Source organism: Sorex fumeus, unplaced genomic scaffold (genome assembly GCF_029834395.1).
Source record: "Sorex fumeus unplaced genomic scaffold, SorFum_2.1 ptg000043l, whole genome shotgun sequence".
NCBI lineage: Eukaryota > Metazoa > Chordata > Mammalia > Eulipotyphla > Soricidae > Sorex > Sorex fumeus.
Genome location: NW_026606100.1, coordinates 27,793,650 through 27,809,568, shown reverse-complemented (window position 1 = coordinate 27,809,568; position 15,919 = coordinate 27,793,650). Strand labels below are relative to the sequence as shown.

The following is a 15,919-nucleotide window of genomic DNA, read 5'->3' as shown; positions in this document are numbered from 1 at the left end:
GTGACTGATGACTAGATTCATGTAGGGAGGTTACCCGCAGCCTCTTGCTGGATCTAGTTTCCAAAAGGGCCAGAAAAAGCCGGCCAGGCAGCCAGCCACCGGCACTGCTTCTGGTCTTGCTGCCCACATCACACATCTGAGAGTTGTAGCTGGTTCTAATTCTTGGAAAAAGCGATACAAGGGTGGTGCTGTTACACATCTGAGTTGAAAGGGAAGGACGTGGGGGCTGGCATGACTTGTAACTAGATGAGGAATGTTCACAGAATACCAACCACCAAATTCCAGACGGAACCAAAAAATGTCCGAAGATTTTCACCTCGGCATCGTCTCTGAGAAACTCAAGTGCCAAGGCAGCTGCTGACGAATCAGAAGCCTCATTTATTTCCATCCCACAAAGACTTTCACTCTAGGGGGAGTCGGTAGAACTTGAGGGGAAATGTAGCTTTCCATGGAAAAGTTGAAAGGGACCTAGGGATTCAGATGTTTGCCATAAATGAAACACTTATGCACAGCAAGAGCACAGGAGTTGTCTTACCAAGTATCTTAATAAAGAAAGCCATGGCGGCTACAGGGAACCCTCAGCTCTGTCTGAGACGGTAGTTGCTAAGGCCAAGCTCTGGAGTCCCATCTGGACATGCCTGATTGTCTGTAATCACAATGGGCCACGGAAATCGATCTTGCCTCCCAGCCAATCCCACTACTGAAAAAAAATCAGACCTGAAAGCCACAGAGAGGAGAGAACAAAAACAAGGGCAAGAGCAAGCGAGAGCGAGTGAGAGAGAATAAGCATTAGAATGAGGACAGAACACCTAGAAATTATGAGGATGGCAAGAAAACAGTCGCAATAACATAAGGCATATGCATATGCTACCATTGATCATGCCCTTAAAAGCCAAAATACTGTCATAGTAAGGGAAGGAAGAAGCAAGTGCCACCCTCTTATTGCCCAAAGTCACTCTCAACCCTGGAAAATGAGGAGAGAGCCAGGGTGTACTTGAGAGGTATGGAACATTCCGTAGGAGGGCTGGCTCCAATTCCCTGCATTTCTTTTCAAATGCAGCCATATCGTTCCGGCAGACTTGCCTGTCTGAGGAGAGTCTGTCAGTGATGAGAACACAGAGATCGGGCAGCTGGAAGTCAGGGAGAGGGATGCCAGCCTGCCAGGAGAAGGGTTTTCGTAATCTCCCAAACTCGGAACAGAGGCACTCATGTGAACAAGGGATACTTCTGATCGAGACGTGAGAAAACCATGCTGAGGAGCTGCAAGAGAGCTGAGAGACTGGAATAGTAGCCAGGATAGGTGGGTCAGGACTAAGACCTGAGGCTGGTGTCATCTGAGAAATGTCCGGGCAGAGGCCTGCTACCATGTTTTTGGCGATGCTAACATCCATCACTGTCACAGGCACGGAATCATACAAAAATAAGACTTTGCCCTCATTTAAAAGCACAATGAGACACTGTTTCTCTCACAGCATCTCAAAGTCCAGGAGAGTGTTCCCCCAAAGTGAGTGAAACCACTCCTTGGGGAAGGGTGCAGCTGGAATGATCCAGGGGGGCAGGAGTGGCCTCAGGTGAAATTCAGGAGTGGGGTGCTTTCTGTCTGTCCACTTAACAAAGGGGGCATTCGGGGAGTGCTGAGTTCTCACCCGGAACAGAGTGGTAGGTCAGTAAGTCCGGGAGCCTCTGGCTGGTTCTCAACCGTTCTGGCAGTGCGGAATGACTTTTCCAAACCCTGCGGGGATCGACACGAGATGGATAGGCCTGTCTGCGCCTGTGCCCTGAATGAATCCCCCGTGGCTCAGAGGTGCCTGATTCTGGCTGCTCTTCACTGTGACCGAGGTCTCTCTGGTGCTGCCTTGCCAGGTGCCTCTGTCCCAGGCCGAGAGGGCCATCCCAGGAACTTGCTGTGTGCCAAATGCTCCCTGCAGCATGCGAGCGGTGAAAGAAGGGGGAGAGGGTTCGAGGCTAGAGTGGGGGAACACGCAGGAGGGTAAGAGGAGACAACCACGCACCAACCCTAGAAAAGCCACGTATGTGCTTTATTCTGGGTGCAGAGAGATGATGGGCAGAGAGAGAGGACACGGGGGACGAGTTCTCCCCACACATGCATCCACTCTAAACCACCACCACCACCACCGACCTTGCGGACTGCACCACAGAACGGAAGAGGCAGCATGAGCTCTAGCTTCTTTGTGGGAGCGCAAAATCAGCCAACACCGGAGACGTCTTTGTCACGAAATGGACTTTAATGTCTTCTTACAACGGGTGTCTCTGCTTATGCTGGCGCCGAGAGCCATCCTGAGATTGGCTTCCCAGCAGGCACGAGGCTGGCACGGCCCTAGTGGCCGAGCAGCTAGTGCAGCCCCCCGGCAGCCAGCTCAGGGCACACTCTGCAGCCCAACCCCCACCTCCTCCGCTCCCCCCCCCCCCCCCATCTGCTGCCCTTCACCAACGCTGGCGTCCTGGAGGTGGCAGTCTCCATTCTGGGAATGCCACGTACGCTAGACACGGTTCCGTCTCTCTGAACTGCCTGGCCCTGCCCCTGCCCCCGCCTTCCCCTCAATGCTGCGGTTCTGATTCGGGGAAGCCCTCAGGAAGGAACACCGTGTTTTGGCTGCCCCTTAATCTCTCATCATTGCAGATTCAAATCCTCTGTTTTGTATTTACTTAAAACATCTCAGGAGTGTGATCCATGCTTACGGGACTTGCCCCGTCCAGAGAACTCTTGGACCTCACATCTCCCGAGTGCCTTCCTACCACTGGCTCTTCCTTCTACGCCCCACAGTTAAGGGATTCCAAAGAACTGCATTTAGGAGTAGAGATTGACAGGAGTCAATCTCTTTTTCTATCCTTAGCCAGTTCTTGGTCACTTTCTCTCGCTCCTTATTAACGTGCACATCTGCATGTGCACAGAGGTCTGAAATCCCCCTCATCTCTGAAGACCAGGGAAATCCTTTCTGAATCCATGGAGTTAGATCCCTTTCACTGTGTATGTTCAAGCTTCAGACTGGTCTCTGCCTTCCCAGATGTCTTCCCGTTGCTTGGCTTCTAGGCGTTTTCTCTCTGTGAATAAGGGCGGCATTAAGGAGAATTAGTAATCTTGGAACCAGTGTCTTTCCCTTATTACAAATTACAAGGTTCACTGATTCACATGACAGGGGGACTTCCTGTTTTTTTCTCAGAATTGATTTCAAGAGTTAATATCTTTAACTCTATAAATGCTTTGTAAATAGAAACATAAAATACTACAAACAAAAAGTATTATAATACAGAGAAAGATCTAGGACTAACGGAAATGAGAACTAGATGAGGTTAGTCAAGACTGAGCAGTTATGATTCTAGTCTGATAATCCAGTGAGTGCGTTTTATTTCTCAACTGCATTAGTGTTTCAATAGAGCTGTCCATTATTCCTGGTTTTTCTGATACTTAAACATTTTCAACAGTGATTAGGAATATATTTTATTCTTCTTCTTCTTCTGTCTTTCTGTGCAAATAAAAATAATAGCCCCTAGCTTTAGTTATATCTCCTTCCTTTAACCTTATGGGGAAAAGTATGTCAGAAGTCAATCAAATTTCAGTACTTTCCAAGCACTTCCAGGAACCAGAATCTTCCAGAACACACGATGGCGGGGTGGAAAAATGACCACATATATGGAAGGACACTAAGGGCTATTTTTCAAAAAAAAAGAAAAGAAAATACAAACGTACAAATCTGGCTGATCCCTATTCAAATTTTTACACAGAAGGTTGCTTCTCCATTTAACATTTCACCAAGATTTGAGAAAACAGAGACCATCTATGTTGACAGTCCAAGCACTTCATTAGGTACCACAATACCAGTTCTAATTCATGGCTAATCATTTATCTTGAAACCATAAAATATAGATGATAAGCTTAAGTGCTTCCTTCCAAGGGCTATTATTTCAGATAATGTCTGTAAAAAAGATTTTGCAAGTCATGAGCCAAGGAGTACAGAAGTCAAGGTGGGTTTAGACAACATTTTCTACATTGCTGTACTTTTCTAACTCGGTTGAATTCCTTACAAAATCTCTAGACTATGTTAGTACTTCAAGGGGGGAAAAACTTAGGACGCTGACTGGCACTTGGAAACGTGAGGAGGAGAAATCTGCTGCTATTCGGGCACCATCTTGTGGCATTATCTGAATATAGCAGCAAAGTTGTCGGAGGCAAAAGGCGGGTCAGCAAACTGCAAATGGAGGGCTGAATTAACTCGGTGCCCTATGGCTCAGCTTCAAGACAGGCTTGGATCGAGACGGGGCACTCAGGGAGATGTGCCAAGAGTGACTTTGGCTTGCCGAAAGGATTTCAGCATTTCTAAGCACGGCACTGTGGTATTCCCTCTAAGGAACAGGGAAAAATTAGAAAGCAAAGGCAAAGGCAACCTTGGATGAGAGCGACGAACAGTTGGATTCCAAGAACACACATGAAGAAACCAAAAAAATAAATGTATTAGAACACAGAACTTTCAGTAAATTTTAAAACGTCAAGTATGGGGGTCAGAAAGAGAGCATGAGGGGGAAGGCACAGGCCTTGCATGCAGCCAACCCTTGTTCAATCCCTGGCATCACATGGTCTCCCCGAGCATCACTGGGTGCAGTCCTGAAGACCCCATGGCACTGGCCAGGTGGTCTGAATAACCCCTGGCACTGCAGGGCCCATACTGCACTGCATGTTGGGCCCTTGTATGAAACTACGGGTCCAACTGGCCAAGAGTTTCCTGAGCACAGCACAGGAGGTGGCTGTCACCCTCCCTCCCAACTAACACAGAAGTTCTCCAGGAGCAGCGGCCCATATAATGAAGCATGTCTGAAAACGAAGCTTTGCTTTTTAACCCAATACAGTGTCCAAAACCTAACCTCAGTGGACACAAGGCTGTCTGGCCTATGTAGATGCCCACTGAGTGTGAAACATTCTGCTGCAGAAATACTCTTTCGGTGTGTGCTTCTGGCATTGGGTCATGTGACAACCGTATTACCTCTCGAAAGCTGGAAAAAACAGTGGATAAAACCAGAGTGATAGTACAGCAGGTAGGGAACTTGCTTTGCACACAGCTGACCAGGCTCAATCCCTGGCACTCCTATATAGTTCCCTATATAGGCATTATCTCCTATAAAAGCAATCTCCTTTTATTAGCACCGTTTCATATTTCAGGGTGAGTGCAGAGGCAGGAGTAAGCTCTGAGTGGGCTTACCCACCCACACTGGTGGGTGTGGCCCAAATAAACACCCCCCGCACCTCCCCAAATTGGAAAAACTAAAAATCTGGAAACATTTATGGCCCCAACATTTTCTAGAGAAAGGTTATAAGTGTCCATTATTAAATGTGGAGCAATAGCACAGCGGTAGGGCGTTTGCCTTGCACGCAGCCAACATGGCCGACCTGAGTTCGATTCCTTCGCCCCTCTCGGGGAGCCCAGCAAGCTACCGAGAGTATCTCGCCCGCACGGCAGAGCCTGGCAAGCTCCCCGTGACGTATCCGATATGCCAGACACAGTAACAACAAAGTCTCCAATGGAGAAGTTACTGGGCCCGCTCGAGCAAATCGATGAACAACGGGAGGGCCTTTACCTTTACCTTTTACCTTAAATATAACAGGTCATTCTGGTGTTAAGTCACACAGAAAAATCATGTAAGACTGCAATAGGAGAGATGGAAACTGAGAAGCACTAGGAAGAGGGACATACACTCAGAAACAGATGCCAAAAAGAGAAATGAGAAGTACGGGTTAGGATGAAACTTTAAAATGTCTTCATTTTAAAGAGGAAATGGAAGTGCAAAGAAATCCCATGACTTGCCAGGGTTATGTAATTAGTGAAGTTGAAACCCAGATCCTTAATTCTTAAACTGGCATACTTTCTAATATCCTGACATTGTGAAGATACAATCTAAAAAATCTAAAAGGGGGGAAATGACTAGGAAAAAAAAGGGGTACTGAAGAAATGTCCCTTTATTAGAAAAAAAAAAGGAGATAATAGCTGACAGACATAGGATAGGAAAAAGGCTTCTATTAATTTTACCTCCAACAACTTAAGAAAGTAAACTAAGTAAAGGCAAAGCTCAACAAAAGCCTGAAAGGCTGGGAACTAAGAAGGATAGAAGAATTCCCATGAAATGACTGACATAAAAGCATTCACATAAACTTGCCCTAAAGACTTTCATTTCCAAGAATAATAAATAGACTGGCAAAAATGATACTAAGTGAATTGACTGAAATCACCACCTCTCCCTGAGACATGAAAATGTTGAGATTTCAAAAGGGCCAGCTGGGTGTCATGTTTTAAAAAAGAAAGAAAAGGGATACAAATTAAAACTCTGAAAATTCATCTCTATACGTAAGAACAGAATAGGGGGAAAAAAAGGACCTTCACAAAATCCACTTGCAGTTACCCACAGAATAAGCAATATAAAGACTTGCAGTATAAGCCCAGTCAAACTGACCCAGTGGACTACTTTCATGAGTTAATAGATCCAAGAGATCAAAAACTAATAAAAGCAATCTCCTTTTATTAGCACCGTTTCATATTTCAGACTTTAAATTTAGACTTTACATGGACACAGAATCATTAATGTATTGGGAACCGTCACATGGGTCATGTAAGTGGATGGGTTATTTAACTCTGGATGGTGGGATGGTAATTAATGTTCGTTAAAACAAAGGACTAAGTGTTGTTTATTCAGCAACAGCTGGCAGACTGATCAGTTATTTCTGAGGTTAATATGTTAATCCCTGATCTAGGCCAGGGACATAAATTTATTAAAGAGCAGTGAAAGGGAGCATGGATGATGGCGTAACAGCTGCCAGCAGCCACAAGGCCAAGAGTTCAAACCCTGGTGCATCTCACAGGCACTAGGTCAATCCCCACAAGTTCTGCTGTTAGGTTGCCCTTGGGAGAAGGGCCTGAAGCTGGCTCAGTGAGTCTAGGGAGAGATTAAGGGTCTATACTTACTCCTGGGTGCTACTAAGCTGGATTAGTAATACCTAGGGAGAGAGAGTAAGGTTTACTCCTGGGTGCTGTGCAAGTAGCAAGGTGATTCTGACTGCCCTATGGCGCAGTGTCCCCCTCGATGAAAATAAAAGGTAAAATATGTGGGGTAAGCACTGCATTGCAGAGAAAAAGATCATAATAAAATGAAAAGAAATGTGGTTAGATATGAAGGAAGCCTCACACGGGGGTGAAAAGACATCAATAAAATGCCACGGACCGGGGTATGAGTCAGCAAATCTAGCACCATCTTTTAAGGAAGAAAATGGAATGCCTAAAAAGGATTTCAAAAGGCAGCGACAGTGGTTTTTTATTTTTTTAGATTATAGCTGGGAAAAAAAAATCCTACAGATGATTTTACTGTTGCAAGTTAGTGATTTAATGAATCAAGTTAAAGGATCAAATTATTTTTTATCCTGTCTTTTAGAGCTGTGACCCAAAACATAGACTTTTAGAACCAGTCAACTAATTACTAATGCCCAGGAGTAAAATGGAAATAAGTTATAAAATAAAATTCAGTAGGCCTTGAAAATAAGAGTGCAACTTCTGGGGGGTGGGGGTGGGGTGGATGGGCTATGCCTGGAGCAGCACTTGGGGATGCTTCTGGCTCTGGGCTCAGGAGCGATCCCTGGCACTGATCAGGGGATCCGACACAGTGCAGGAGATCCAAGTGGGTCAACGGCATGCAGTGCAAGTACTATTTCTCTGGCCCTGGCATTGGATTTTTATTGAATTATAGGTAGGAAATAAAACTGTTTGGGTAAGTGGAACACGAGGACAATTTTACATATTTTACCATTCAGCATGAATCACTGATTTAAAACACATGATTAAATCAAATACAAAGTACTCAAATATATATATATATGCTTTTACTTTTCACTTTTAGCATACTTCTGATATAATACATACTTTGCTGAACTAAAAGATACTTTCCTGATGTTCAAGGACTGTATACTAAAACTCTTATCCTCTTTATATATACAATGGTATTCTTAAGAATGATTTTAGTACTTCCTTTTTGTTGAATTTTTCCCAGAGTAATTTTATTTTATAATGTCTAAGAAGGGCTAAGACAGACTTCTCATTAAAAGAGCTGAAAACTAAAGTGGGATAAGGGAACTAAGCAAGAAAGTATTTAACTTCAAATTTCCAAATCTCAAATTCATTTAATTAGAAAGATCTCATATGCGGTGTTCAACATTTGGTTTTTATAAAGAAAAACACAAAGGACTTGACAGGGTTCAGAATAGAATCAGGAAGGAAATAAGACTTACAGAGAAAAATTATAGCAACCAATATTGCGTATTCAATGAATATGTAGTGATTAACTGCATAATACAATGTATAGCATTTTTTTTTTGAGAGGTTGAGAGTTTTATTCAGCAACAAGTCAGCAAGCTAAAAAGGACTCATGTTCACATGGCAACAATTCAGTATTAACAAAAGTACAGATAACCACTTCAGTGTGGAGATTTTAATTTCCATGCTAATACTGATCAACTGAATAATCATGTCAAAAATTCACCAAGAAATAATGTCATGGGCCTGGAGAAATAGTACAGTGGGTAGGGTTCCTGCCTTCCACACAACAGACCTGGGTTCAATTCCCAGCAACCCACTGTCCCTGGAGTTCAATCAGGAGTGAGTCCTGAGTGCAGAGCCAGGAATAAGACCTGAGTGCAGCTGGGTTTGGCATTACCCCCCCAAAAAAAGCAGCTGGTTGTGGCATTACCTGCGCCACCCCCGCAAAAAAAAAAAAAAAAAACCCCAAACAAACAAAAAGAATGTCCCCGACTAACAGGACTAGCCTAATCTCCTAAACTGTTATGGCAACAGTACACAATGTATCTCAGTTATTGGTTGTTTATATCATTCTAATGAATACTAACTGCCCAACAGTTCACTGACTCTGTAAAGCATTTCTAACATTTTTATTTGTTACCTTATGCTGTGTTAAAAAAAAAATCCACCTTGGCTTGGAATAATCAAAATAACACTTTCACCTTTTTGGGAAACAGGGGCAAAGAGAGGTATACGAGACTTGCCTAGAGCCACACAGCTAGTTAATGGCAAAAACTCCATTACAGACCAGACTTCCTCAGTCCTAAGTGATTTGCCTTTGATCTCCGTGGTTAAAAGTTGTTAGAACAGAATGGTGTCCAGATGTTCCCTATTTTTACTGAGGAAAAACGAAGAGGAAACAGGTTTAAACCACCATTATAGACTTTAGGAAGAATCTTTGGACAGTGAAAGCTGTAACAATTGGAAAGAGAACTTAAAAGAAATCTGGCATCTTTTATTTTCCAAAGATCTTAAATTTCTTTTCTAGAAAAAAAAAGTGATTCGCAAGTCCTTGAAGGGGACTTTTACAGTAATGTAAAAGGTACGTGAGCTTTAGAGAGGTCTAGGTTCAAATGCCTCCTCTCAGCTTCGCAGCTTGGTGACCTAGCAGGCCAGTTACTTAACTTCTCCGGGCTGGCTCTAAGAGATAATACCATCCATCACAGAACTGTCATATACAACACCACCATAACAGGTTATACTGCCTGGAATTTTCTTCTAATCTCTCTGATCAACAAAATCCTTTTCATGGCTTTTAATCTGAAAATCTGAGGAAATGAAATAAGAGAGGAAACTGCAGCACTGTAGCACTGTCCTCCCGTTGTTCATCGATCTGCTCGAGTGGGTACCAGTAACGTCTCACAACAAATTGTGAGACTTGTTGTTGCTGTTTTTGGCATATCAAATACACCACAGAGAGCTTGCCAGGCTCTGCCGTGTGGGCAGAATACTCTCGGTAGCTTGCTGGGCTCTCCGAGAGGGAGAAAGGGATCAAACCCAGGCCGGTCGCATGCAAGGCCTTACCCGCTGTGCTACGGCTTAAAACATGAAGTTCACATTTTAGTCCTTATTCAAGGAAGATATACCCTACTGGACTCTAAATCTTAAGAAATAAGAGTCTTGCCATCTCCTTCCCTGCCCTACACAGGGACCAGTGCTCAGTGTAAAATGAATGAAAACAGAAATAATGCACTGGAATCTAGCTGGACCTACCATAAGAAGTACTGTTGCAATTACTAATAAAAGTAGCTGCAGTTTACATTGAAATCACATACTTATTACTGGCCCAAGAAATAGGAGGGTTTTTTGACAATGACTTTTTTGACAAGTACCTTTAGGTGATTATCTCACTTGACTTCCACTTTATGGAGGAGGAAACAGAGGCGTTCAGAGACTAAGATTTGACCAAGGTCAGACAGTCGGTAAACGTGGGCCCAGGAGGTCTGATACGGACCCAGAAGGTATGATTATAGAGTTTATAATATTATCCTCTATGATTCTCTATGCTATACTGACCCTTCTACAATGGCAAATCTTGAACAGAAATGTCTGTTCTGCCTTATACCTTAACAGTATCAATGTCTGCTCAGTAGATCAAGGAGCTAGAAAAAGGTGTATCAAGAATTTTCCTTGGACATAGAGAACGAAGGAGTTTTAAAGAATAACAAAGGCAAGGTGCTCTCCCATCTGTACAGCCTCGGCACCACTGGACAGAAGGAACTCATCACAGTGGGTCTCTTCACAATAGCCTTTTTTTAAAAAAAAGGTTAAGTAATAGGGTACCCAATTAGCCAATAGTCTCATTTTTAATTGCATCCCTGAAATGTGCTTTGTATAGCTGGGCATTTAAACAGATACTTAAAATGGAACTGCATGCTGATGTGCCCACAGAAAAATAAAGGGAACATCCAGATGCTATCCAAGCTAAACAACAGCTGCAATATCTGGAGATACAGGTGATATTACACTTACTGGAAAGCCTGATACACTGCCAAAGAAATAACTCCTCTTACAGGCACCATTACTATTATACTCTACTGATCACATGGAATATTTGTGCTTATCACAGAGAAATCATTTATCACAGACATAACCAATTAATAAAGGATAAGAACACTATACATTCTCCTTTAACACAGTCCTATTATGATCATCCATTAAAAAAAGAGAAATCATCCTCGATTTCAGTAATCTTTAAGAAACCTTTAAATAAACAATGCATTTAAAAACAAACAAACAAAACCCAAATTGCCTCATTATGATCAAGAAGGTTTCAAAAATTAGTTGATTTCAACTCTGAAACTGGAGCACCTGCCAGGACACACTCAGTCACTGGTTATCTGGCCAGAGCAGCCGAGTCCACAAGCTGCCTGCTATCACTGGAGCAGAGTGGACAGGAAGTATTAATGGCCTTGTTAGATCAGCAATAAACAAGGAGTTTGAAACTTCAATTCGTTTAATGGAAAAATGAAGTTACTTTTTGGTAAGTGGAATTTTCAGAATAAATTGCCTTCACAGATTCAGCAGTGAGACTGTCAAAGGCCTGAAGGTTGATAAAAAGTACTTGCGGGCCAAGCCAGAGTCCCAAACCTTTACATGCAAGTCAACAGCATATAAGGAGAAGAGAGGGATTTAAAAATCAACTCGAAACTATAGGAAAAGGAAAACCCTGCGTGTGAATCAGGTGAAATATTTTCTGAGAGCTGTTAGGTACTGGAAAACAATCAGAAGATAGGAGAATCTAGATAAACGCTAATGGAGTCACTCAGGAATACTCTGAAGAAAAAAACCTACTCTAGTTATTATCATCAATGTCAGTTGCTGGCTTTCCCTTAATTTTTCTTCTTCTAAGAGCTGAACCATTTTGATAGCACTATGGCAATCATGGTTCAGTAAAAACATGAGCAAATTATATTTCTTCTTTGCCTGGGAGACTATTATGGTTACTCAGAGGTTGGAACAAGAACTACATAAAAAGAGCCCTGGGTAATCTGAGAAGACCAAACCTATCTCTTGGAAAACAACTAGAAGGAGCATGAATTAAGAAGCCTTGGGGGGGTGGGGGGGGTGGTGGTGGTGGTGGTGATGGTGTGTGTGTGTGTGTGTGAGAGAGAGAGAGAGAGAGAGAGAGAGAGAGAGAGAGAGATACAAAACCTGAACTGTCTCTCTCCTCTCTCCTGAATATAAGGCATGGGAAAAATTTCAATACACTTGGAAGGCTTCTAGGAAATGGAAATGACAAAATGGAACGGGCTTCATTCATTTTTTTTTAAAAAATACCTGCCTTTACGGTGAGCTCTAAAGCGACTATAGTAGAATGTCATCAGTTCAACTCACCTCGGGCTTCTCGCAGTTTCTTGAGCTCTGCTTCCCGCTCGGTTTTGCTCTGCTTACTTCGCACCCCAAGGGCACTGATGACTAACCTTCTGGCAAGGGCTGCTGAAGTCTCAGGACGCTCCTTTGCAGGCTGGAGGAACTCTGCATGAGGGAAAGGGGGAGGCAGATCGGAGGGAGTGAGGAAGAGAAAGCATTCCAGCTCCAAGTGATTTAACTCAGTAATTAACATACAAAATAGACTAACAAGGGCTGCATCAGCAGTAATTAATAGAAGCCTGATAGATGACGATCAGAAGAAATTAACAAGGCAGCTCACAAACAACCCTGGCTTCATTATCAGTATTAACACAGTTTCTTACAGTGACTATCAAACAGCTCAACACGGAAGTAAACTAGATAAGCATGTCATCAGGAAATGCTTGCTGCTTTGCTGCAGTTAATACGTCTCGCTTTCCGACTGACTGCGCAAGAGTTCATATTTCCAACATAGCCATCTCTCTCTCTTCTTCCTATCTTTAAAAATATACTTCCTCTCACTCTAAAAATAAAGGTGATATATCTTTAGAACTATGGGTACTGTACAACTTCGAGGGAAAAAACAAAACAAAACCACAACTAGCAACATGAGCACACCCTTTCCCCCCTGAGGATTATCGGCTCACCGGCAAACGCTCGCGCTTTGGCCTTGGCTGCTCTCGTGGCCTGTGACAAAGGCCGGATCTTCACCATGGTATGCTTACTGCCCAGAGCATCCCGGGCTGCAAAGACAGATACAGATAAATAAAGCAGAAGAAGACATGATGATTGCAGATGTATGGGAAAATTTATGGCAAGTTCTTAGTTTTTTCCTTTCTTCTATTTTTTTTTTCTTTTTTGTGGTGCCTGGGATTGAACCAGCAAGGCAAGTGCTCTACTACTGAGCTAAATTCCTGGCCTTAAGTTCTTAGTACTTTCTATTTTCTAGATGTTACATGCCCTTTCCCCCTCCTTCCCCCATGGTAAGAGACAGATGGCAGGCTCCAAAAAAATCTCTAAGGAGCAACTGGATAGAGAGAATCTAAGATGGGGGTTGGCAAACTATAGTTCTGTTACCATTTCTAGCCAAACAGCTATTACTGTAAATTAAAGTTTATGGAATAGAGGTATGTCTGTTCATCTGTAGAATGCCCATGGATGTGTTCTATAAGCAGAGAGTGAAGTACTTGTATCTACACAAAACCTAAAATGTTTGCGATCTGGGCCCTTTACAGACAAGGGGATAGCTCACTGCTCAGGGAGGCTGAGACAGAAACCAACCTCTTTAATTTCCTTAAAGACCTGTCAGAGGCAATGACATATGTGAAAAGGCTCAATCATATATTCAGGAAGGAGGATTACAAATTCTTGATGGACTTGTTTATGAACTACTTCAAATCCATTTAGGGCAGAGAGGGAGGAATGGAATTACAAATACTGCATGATAAAAATCTAAAAAATACAAATGTAAAACATAAGCATTGTTATCAGTCACAGTGGCTTCTTCTTTACCTATCATCTATTTGTGCACTATCATAATTGAGAATCATAAAATAAAACACTTTGGAAAGAGCTGATGATCTCTCCAAAGACCATTAGATTATGGTGAAAAAAGACAGGGAGTACTGACCCCCGAACAAACCAACCAACCAACCAACCAAAAAACTCCGTATCTGCCAATTACCTACACTGACTGGGGTGAGGAATGGGGTGGGGGTTGGGGGCGGGGGAGGTAAGCCAATTGTCTGGAATAGAAGGAAAACTGAGAATAAAGATAATATCAGGAATAAAATGGCAAAACAGGAAAAGAACACGAAGAGCCAATGAGACAGGAGAGGGGTTTAGGCTCGTGTCTTCCAAGTACCTGGCCTCAGGTCAATCTGTGGCACCACATGGTCCCCTGAGTGTTGAGGGTGCAGCCCTAGCCTGCAAGCCCCTGAGCACTGCTGGAGCGGTCTGGGTAGTCCCCGGTACTACAGAGCACCTGACATTGAACTTCTGGTAGAGTTGTCTCCAGGGCTCTAGAGAATCACTTGGTAGGGCCTCTAACCTTATCCATTGCTGCCCCCGCCGCCCCCGCCACCCCCCTACCCCCCACTTTGCCTGTTGGGGAAAAAAAAAGAAAAAAGAACATGAAAATTCATTGGGTGAATACCTGTAATCGGACTGGAGAATATTCCTAGGGCATGTGTATCATCCACCCATTTAATATCAAATCCTTTTTTTCTGCAACAACAACGACAAAAAAAAAAACCACGATTTTATTTCTTAAAATAAAATTTGCTTCTATGAAACACCTTTCAAATACAGTCTCATAAAGCATTTCATGATGAGATAGCGAGAAATCCTCAACCAGCGCACAGGTGGAATGAGGATAATGACGGCAAAAACAGCTTGGAGGACAGAAGAAGCCACTGAATTTTAAAAGCAATAATGCCATCATAAAGGACTACCTGGGAGTATTTTACATTCCTAGTCATTTTATAGACATCAACTAATTAATCCTCACTAGTCTCTTGGGGAGGTAAGGTATTTAACGCCCTATTTACAAGAGATGTTCGTATGGGCACGGGTAAAGAAGAGATGGGAAAAGGAAGCAAAGGAGGGGTAGAAAGAGCATTAGAGGAGGAGGCTGATAGCGAAGGACACCGGGATTTAATGCTGATGCAGACTCAAGGACAGAAAGAGACAGTGAGACAGAGACAGTGAGACAGGACATTCAATACAAAAAAATCAAAAATAAACCTAACAGAAGAAAAAAGGACAACGATAACTAGAGAGGCTCTCTTTTTTCCTTATTGGAGAATGGAAGGAAAAATAGGCTAGAATTGTGGACAATACAGATAAGAGATGTAGCAGGCCAGATTACAAAGAGTGAAAAGAATGACCATTTTAGTGTTAAAAAAGCATCTTTATTTGGAGCAGAGGTGTCTAATGAGCACAATGACTATCCGGATAATCATGTTATTATTTTTTTCAACTAGGAGCCTAAACTACTCATGAAATGAAAATAATTCTATGGAAAGAGCACAGGCTTGAGGGTCAGAGAGCCGTGGATTTGGTTGCACGACCCAGAGACCCCGGGCAGGTTTGACCTCTCCTGAAGCCAGGTCTGCTCATCTGCTGAAATAGGCACACGGTGTTCCCTCACACAGCTGCTGAGGAAGCGGTCACCCGTGACGAGGCAAACAGTACAGTGCTGAAAACGTAGGGAAAGTTCAGCACACAAGTTATGTTCATTTTATTAATAGCAAGTGAAAGACTGTTAAAATTGATGAAAGAGGGTGTTTAAAATGAAGATGTGCTTTCCCTCCTAAACAACGAGTAAAGAAAAGAAACTAGGCTGGAGTGACAGTAGAGCAGATAGGGCGTTTGCCTTGCACGCGGCTGACTCAGGTTTTATCCCCAGCCATCCCATAGGGTCCCCTGAGCACCACCAGGAATAATTCCTCAGTGCAGAGCCAGGAGTAACCCCTGAGCATTGCCAAGCGTGAAAAAAAAAGTCAAAAAGCAAAAAAAAAAAAAGTAAAACAATCCGATAAAAAAGGAATAATGGAGGCTTTAATGAAGGTTAGAGAATGTGATGAATGTAAGAACAAATTTGGTCATGGCACAAAGTGACCACAGGAGTTGGAAAATTTCAATACTACAAATATGGCTCAATATTATAAGAAAGTTTACAAAAAGAGAGAGGAAAAAAAAAGTAGATGGGTTCCTGA

General features: G+C 43.0%; 1 protein-coding gene across 3 annotated transcripts in view; it reads right to left on the bottom strand.

Moving 5' to 3' along the window:
* Window positions 1-2,448: 2,448 nt before the first annotated feature.
* The window catches only part of R3HCC1L (R3H domain and coiled-coil containing 1 like), a 101,331-nt gene continuing 87,860 nt past the window's right edge, over window positions 2,449-15,919 (bottom strand). For 2 of the 3 annotated variants that reach the window (XM_056120539.1, XM_056120538.1), the window contains 4 exons: window positions 14,356-14,426; window positions 12,848-12,943; window positions 12,186-12,326; window positions 2,449-3,063 (listed from right to left, as the gene is read on the bottom strand). In XM_056120539.1, the coding sequence (XP_055976514.1) occupies window positions 2,996-3,063; window positions 12,186-12,326; window positions 12,848-12,943; window positions 14,356-14,426 (376 nt within the window). In that variant the 3' untranslated portion in view covers window positions 2,449-2,995. Of the gene's footprint in view, window positions 3,064-12,185; window positions 12,327-12,847; window positions 12,944-14,355; window positions 14,427-15,919 lie in introns of those variants that run through there. The other variant, XM_056120540.1, reaches the window with a different exon arrangement.